The sequence below is a fragment of the Crocodylus siamensis genome, chromosome 8 (genome assembly GCF_052110815.1).
Source record: "Crocodylus siamensis isolate JL-2025a chromosome 8, ASM5211081v1, whole genome shotgun sequence".
Taxonomy (NCBI): domain Eukaryota; kingdom Metazoa; phylum Chordata; order Crocodylia; family Crocodylidae; genus Crocodylus; species Crocodylus siamensis.
This window is the reverse complement of record NC_143402.1, coordinates 79042580-79049624: the sequence shown is the minus strand read 5'-3', so window position 1 is coordinate 79049624 and position 7045 is coordinate 79042580. Positions and strand designations below refer to the sequence as shown.

Here is a 7045-nt window from a genome sequence, read left to right as displayed (position 1 = left end):
TCGCATGACAATATTGCAGCTAAAAGCTTTCCCCGAGCACTCGGATGAATCGGCCTTCTCCGGCCAGACGCCACGGCTATAGCTAGGCTAATCGAGGGGGCAGCTTTCGCACGCCCCGAGTACAAAGAACGTGGCTAGTTCGTCGTTTCAGAAGCATTCGAAGGGAAGCTGCCGCAGGTCCACCAGCCACGCGTGGAACAGACTGGCCTGTGGGTCTCCAAACATCACCCGACTCGAAAGAATTACTGTGCACAGCTCAGGAGCAGCCTGGTTGCAGAGGGAGCTCCAAAGAGTCCTGCAGCCTTAGCACCATCCTTTTAAATCCACAAAGGGAGGAAAACCCTGCGCACAGAAGCGACAGGAGTCAGGTTAAAGCATCTGATCACATATCCCTCTCCACGGGCCGCTCTCGTTCGTCTCGCCCACCGCAACGGCTCGACGTCCAAGAACATCCAGCACCGAAGCATCCTAAACGGAGTTGTTCTCGTAAGGTGCCCCGTGCCCGCCTTCCCACGGGACAGGCCTCACGCAAGATATCCGTCATTATTTGCTACGGACCGTGCGGGGTCTTTGTCTAACTGCCAGGAGGGGAAGGTGGGCCTCTGAGCCGAGGGGTTAAACGAAACACGTGAGATCAGCACGGAGGGAACACGCCTGCCTCTTATCTGCGCCCTGCTCTCAGCACATCGCAATGGCATAGTAGGAGCTTATCATCCGACTCGCCTGCCCCCCACGCCCCTGGCCAGCACCGCTCCCGCCTCGGAGAGGTTCAGGGAAAAACCGTCTCCGTTCACTCTTTAAAGAGGAGGGCGCGCACCCTGGGGAACGCAACCCTTCCGTTACGCCCGCATCCACGAGCCTTTTGCGTGCCGTTTGCAAGCGGGTAACAAATGCACTGCAACTTCCAGTCGTTTTTGTAAAGGTTTATAGTCCTTTGCAATGATTGCATGATACATTTTCGTCCTCCATGATACAGCCCTTAGAGCAGGAAGTGCTACTGGCAGCTCAGGCTCCACCTTCTTTCTAACAGCTGGTCTTTGCAATCCACTCTAAGCTAGCTGCAGAACATCAAATGCACTTTCAACATCTCCATTTAATATTTACATTCAAGCAATTAATAATTGGAAGCTTATAGGTTTAGACATTTCTAGTAGCAGCAGTTTCTATAATAGCTTGTTTAGCTTTAGATAACGAACTTTGCACATAGAAACAACACGTGTGTACAGTATCAAAAAATATATACCAGGGAATGGTCCTGCAGTTCATGAAGGGGGCGAAAAGGAATGAGACTAAAATGCTGACTGGTTAAAAAGGAGAACAGAAAATATTTGTTTGATATAGTTTATAAGGTGATCTAGAGACTCCATAAATCTAGGCTTTATATTTCATTATATAAATACCTACAAATAAATATATTAGCATGGCCGGGGGACCAGCTTTCAGCTCGAACAATACATTTCAAGAACACCACGTACAAACGGGAGCAAGAACCACTCAACAAGTTAGCACTGTTAAAATATAATACTATGCAACTCTGAGTAACTGGCGGGCCTCATCCAGGCGCGGCCCCGGGACCGCCGGGCCGGAGCAGCAGGAGAGGACGCCCCCAGCATAGCAGGGGCAGTCACGGTGCCCTGCCCTCCCCTGCGCCCGGGCAGGGAGCGCCGCGGTCGCCGCGCAGGGAGGGCAGGGCGGTGGGCTCCAGGCCAGTGGCAACACCGTGGAGGGGGATGGCGGAGCGGGCGGCCCCGGGAACGTCAGCGTACCTCCCTGCGGGGAGCAGCCGGCCCCCCTCACACCGTCACATACTCCTTGAAGGTCACGGTCAGGCAGTTTGCGGTCACGTCCGTGATAATTATATTCCCAAAGAAGGGCTTGAACTCCTGCAGGGGCTCGGCCTCCTCCTCTCCCCGCTGCTGCGGCGGGGCCTCGGCCCCCGGCTTCTCCTCCAACACCGGGGGCTCCTCCGGCTTCACCTGCGCCACGGCCAGCTCGCCCTCGCCCCGCGGCTTGACGCAGCGCAAGTCTATGGGCTCGTCTAGGTCCGAATCCAGCAGGATGACCTCGGGCTGGGCGGCGGCCGAGGGGGGGGGCTCGGGCGCCGGGGGGCTCAGGCAGGTGGGGGCGCTGATGCTCCGGGAGGTGAGGCGCTTCTTGCCCGGCTCCCTGTCCCCGTGGGGCTCGGAGAGGCAGCGCTTCCTGGAGCCGGAGCCGGAGCCGGAGCCAGAGCCGGAGAGGTTCAGTCCCATGGGGGAAGGGCTGTGCTCCCGGCTGGGGTCCAGGGACCAGGGCACGAGGTCGGGCTTGGTGGTGAGCTGCAGGGGCTGCTCGCAGGGCGGAGTCTGCCTCAGGGCCTCCTCGTGCTGCGCGGGCGGCGGGCCCTCGGCCCTGCTGGGGGGCTCCGCGCCTGCCACCCGCCCCTCCCCGGGCTTCCTCCAGGCCTCCTGCTTCTCCTCCCCGCCCTTCTTGGAAGTCCTCTCCTCCGAGGCCCGCTTCCTGGGCGGCTCCCCGGACTTGATCTTGACCGCCTGCATGCCGTTCTCCATGTACTTGCTCATGACGATGACGATGCGCCCGTTCTTGTTCTTGTTCTTGACGATCTTCATCTTGCCCCCGATGCCGTTGCTGGCCACCCTGTCCCGGGGAGGCGGCCCGGCGCCGCTGGACAGGTTCTTCTCGGCCCCGTTCTTGCCCTCCGCGGACAGGCTCTTGGCGGGGCTCAGCAGGCTCTTGGCGGGGCTGTGAGCCCATTTATCCGGGTGAGCAACCAGGGGGCTTTTGCTGTGGTCCAAGCAGCCCTGGCTCGGCGGCTCCTTGCTGCTGGGCTGGAAGTGGGGCTCGTACATCTTGGGGTCGGGCTGGTAGTGGTGGTGCTTCTTGCTGTTCAGCTGGTAGTAATACTTCCCCTTGCTGTGGGACTGGTGCTTCACGCTGCTCTCCTTGCCGTTGGGCTGGTACTGGTGGTGCTTCTTGCTGTTGAGCTCGTACTGGTGCTGCTGGCCCTTGCCGGAGGCGCTCAGGTCCAGCTTGGGCCGGTTGTCCGCGGCAGGGTCCTGCAGCCCCGAGAGGATGTTGGAGCGCCGGGCGAAGGAGGGGAGCTGCAACGAGAGTCAGCGGCTGAGTTTGGCCAGGGCCCGTCGAGGGAGGGCAGACAAAGGCAAGGGGCCGGCGCTTCTGCGGGCGTCCATTCAGTAAGCTTAAGCACACATTGTAAAACACGCGCCTGCCTAATGGCCATCATTAAGGGACGCGATGCGCCTTAACACACAGCCAGGGGCCTGCTCCTAGCCCACAGGCTGTATATTGCCCGGGATTAACCAGAGGCAATAAAAAGCACCCTTCAATCAACCCTCCCTACCGGCTCCGGGGGAAGCGCGGGAGGGCAGGGGAGAGGCGACGCCCCGATCCGCGCAGAGCCGTCCCCGCAAAGCGAGGCCTGGCCTCGGCTCCGTGCGTCACTGCCATGCTCAGTCGGTCGCAGCGCGGAGGCCCCCGCAGACGCGTGCTGGAGCGGCCGCGGCGAGGCCTGCCAGGAAGGAGATCCCTGTGCAGCCGCGGGGCTGGGCTTCCCCGGCCTCGGGCTCCTCCTCACCCTTCCCCAGCTCCCCGGGCGCCGGCGGGCGCGGGACGCGAGGAGCCGCGCGGGAGGGAGGGGGGGGGGGCCGCCACCGGCATTTAGCGGCGCCAGGGGATCCGCAGGTCGCGGCTCCTGCGGAGCATGATGAAACCAGCTGAAACTCTCCTCCCCGGGGAGCCGGGACCAACCTCGGGAGTTTATTAAAAAGCAAAACGCATAAAGCGCTTTTAAATCCGCCTATTTGCTAAGGGGCCATTTAGAGGCAGGGCCATTTCTTGATGCCTTCCTCGGTTTCGGCTGGTCCCGACAGACGACCCCCCACCTCCTCCCGGCCCCCCAGACAAGTCAGTCAGTCAGTGCCTGAATTCACCTGCACGACCAGCGGCTTGGGCTTGGGCCCCCTCTTGCGGCATCCCATCAGCTGCTCCTGCCTCTCCCTGGAGGAAGATGCCCGTCAGTAGCCGGGGCGCGGGCGCCAGCGCAGGGGCGATGGGCTCGTTGGGGTGCGGGGGCAGTCACGCACAACCGCGTCGGGGGGGGGGCGGGGGGGAGGAGCCGCGCCGTGTTTACTTAATGGCGAATGGGCGATTAGGCGGCGGCGGGGAGCCCGCACCCCGCTGCCCACGGGGGGGGCCGGGCCGGGCCGGGGCGCGGGGCTCAAGGTGACACTTTTTTGCGCCAAAAAGAAGGGGCGGGGCGGGGCGGGGCGGGGCGCGGCGGTGACGCCCCGCAAGTGCCGCGGTGCTCGGCGCTGCGGCCCCCGCCCCCGCGCTCACCTGTTCTGGAAGGCGATGAGCAGCCGCGGGTCCAGGATGTTTTCCTCCGGCTCCCACGTGTTGTATCTTGCGGGGGAGAGCAAGGGCCGCTGAGGCGAGGCGAGGCGAGGCGAGGCGAGGCGGGCGGGGCGGGCCCGATCCGGCGGGGCGGCCGCTCCGCGCAGATTCTTGCGGAGGAATCCGGGGCCGCCGCCGCCCCTTGCCTCGGCCCTGCCCGGGCGGCGCCCGCGCCCGCGCCCCCGGCCCGGGCCTCGCGGCGGGGCAGTGCCGCGCAGCGCCCCCCGCTCCCGCTCCCGCCTCCCCCGGCGCGCGGGGCACGGCGCCCGCCCGCTGCCGCCCCGGGCCCTTCGGGGGGCTGCCGCCCCTCCCCCGCTCCCCTCCCCTCCCCTCCCCGCCCCCCCGCTCGGTTCTGCAATATGGAGCCTGGCTCCCGAGCAGGGAAGCGGGGAAGGAGCCATTTTCTGCTGCACATCAGTCCCCGCCTGCAGCCGCCGGCCCCCCCGGTCCCGCCTCGCGGCCCCGCCGGCCCCGACCCCCGGCGCGGGGGCACCTCGCGGGGCGGCGGGCCGGGGGGCGGGCAGGGGCGGGTGCCCGCGGCGGGGGCCGGGCCCGCTGCACCGCCCGTACTCACTTGGGCGACCAGCCTCGCCATTTCACCAGGTACTCGACTCGTCCCTGCGGGGGGGAGCACAAGGGTCAGCCGCGGCCCCGGCCCCCGCCGCCCGCCCGCCCGCGGCCCCGCGCCCGCCCCGCGCCCGCCCTCACCTTGCGGACCCGCTTCTTCTCGATGCTCTCCACGGCGAAGACGTGCTCGCCCACCGCCGGCAGCTCCATGGCTCCGGGGCGGCGGCGCTGGGCCCGCGGCTCCCCGCCTCCAGCCCGGCAGACACTGAGCCGCGGCCGCCGCTGCACCGCAACTCATGCAAATCCCGGCCGGAGACGTCAGGCGGGCGGAGCCTCCGCGCCCGCCGCGCTGCCCGTCAAGGGGGAAGGGGCGCGGGGCGGGGCCGCGGCGGGCGCGGGGCGGGGCGGGGCCGGGCGGGCAGGTGGCGGCGCCGTCGGGGCTCGCGCTCCCCGCGCCGCGCCGTGCGGGCCGCCGAGCCCTGGCCCCGCGCCCGCCGCCCCCGCTGAAACGCGGCCGGGGGGGCGGGATCCGGGCCCCGGCCGGCGGCGGCGCCGCCCCCGCGCGGGTCCCGCACGCGCCGGTGTGGGGCAACGTGACGTTGCAGCGCGCTTCCCCGGGGCCGGGAGGGGCTCCCGCCCTCCCCCGACACGAGGGGGCTGCGCGGCGCGCAGGGAAAGCCGGCTATGCTTCGAGGACGCGCGGCGTCTGCGCGGCTGGAGCCCCGCCGGAAACTGGGGCAGGCGGCCTCGCTCCGCGAGGATTTGCCACAGCTTAGCGGGGGGGGGCCGGCGGGCTCCCTTGCCGAGAGCGAGCCCCCGGCCCCGGCCCCGGCCCCGGCCGCTCTCCCCCTCCCATTTCTACGCCCCCGGAGCGCGCGCACCACGGGTTTCTGCAGGATGTTCGGCTGGTTTCTGTGGCGAGGCTGATTGCACATGATTTGACAGTAACCATGATAATGGGGGTGATTTTGTACTCTTGCCCGGCTCAGATAGCGGAGGGTCCGTGAACAGATGCATCTTTTTTCCCCTTGTAGCTCCCTCATTTGATGCCACAGGCAGGGGAGCCAGTGAAATGTCCCGAAGGAAGAGAGCTGGCTGCCCCCGTGGGTCCTCTCCTCTTACCAGGTGCCAGAAACAGGGCAGAGGTGGACGAAAGGTCTGCAGAGCTAAAAGAGGGGAGAGCCGCCCACCGAGCTACCAGGCATTTAATACCGGACATCTTGTGTGTTAGCCACCCGCTTGTGCCCGCTGCCGGATGCTACTCCGTGCCTGGCCCACCCCACGGACCCCGGGGCCCCTCCGCCGTGCAGCAAGGCGGCGTGCACCTCGGGGCGCGCCAGGCCGCCTCCGGAGCTGGAAGCTAGCGCGCGGCCCCTCCGGGTCGGGGGCTGGCTTCACGCGCGTGTCTGCGCCGCACAGCAAGGTCCTGATCCCAGGGAAGGTTTCTGGGTGCCACTGGAATACGAATTGATAAGAATAGCTGGAGACAGATGGATTTCCTGCAGGTGTTAAGGAATTGGACCAAAGGCAACTTCTCTCTCATACTTCCTGGCCATGTTCCTTCCTTCCACCTGGCGGCAGATGTCTGTCTGGATTTCTCCTTCCCGTTCTTATTACTTATCAGCTTCTTGCTTTAGGAGAACCAGAAGACCTGGGTGGAAGCAGCTCGCCTGGGGCTGGATGTCGTCTCTCCACGGGACGCGCCTCACGTGCGGGTGCTTCCTGCAGACCAGCCGAACGTTTGGCTTGCAGGCCCCCTTCATTACACATGCCGTCATTTTTTGTGTCACTCGTTAGTCGTCATGTTATTAGCAATTCAAACCAGGGATCCTTCCCAATGCCATAATCCTCTAATCCCGCAAAGATGACACCCAGCGCACGTCACCAGTGTGCAGACACGCTAAGGATGCCTCGGGGACTTGTTGGGGACACGGCAGGTTGAAGACAAAACCAAACCAAGAGGGAACCAGAAACGGCGCCCTTCCTGCCTCCACGGGGACCAGCTGGGCCTGGCCCCTGCGCGTGCCCCGTGTGACTCCCTTCTCAGAGGCGTGGGGGCATGTCCATC

At 65.5% G+C, this 7045-nt stretch overlaps 1 protein-coding gene across 1 annotated transcript; it reads right to left on the bottom strand.

The window, feature by feature from the left end:
- Positions 1-908: 908 nt before the first annotated feature.
- Positions 909-5319, bottom strand: CBX4 (chromobox 4). The gene is made up of 5 exons (XM_090059616.1): positions 5119-5319; positions 4985-5028; positions 4354-4419; positions 3948-4014; positions 909-3098 (listed from the first exon to the last, which is right to left on the bottom strand). Exons 1-5 carry the CDS (start codon positions 5185-5187, stop codon positions 1794-1796), a joined length of 1551 nt encoding a protein of 516 aa, XP_089915742.1. The 5' UTR covers positions 5188-5319; the 3' UTR covers positions 909-1793.
- Between the last annotated feature and the right edge of the window lie 1726 nt (positions 5320-7045).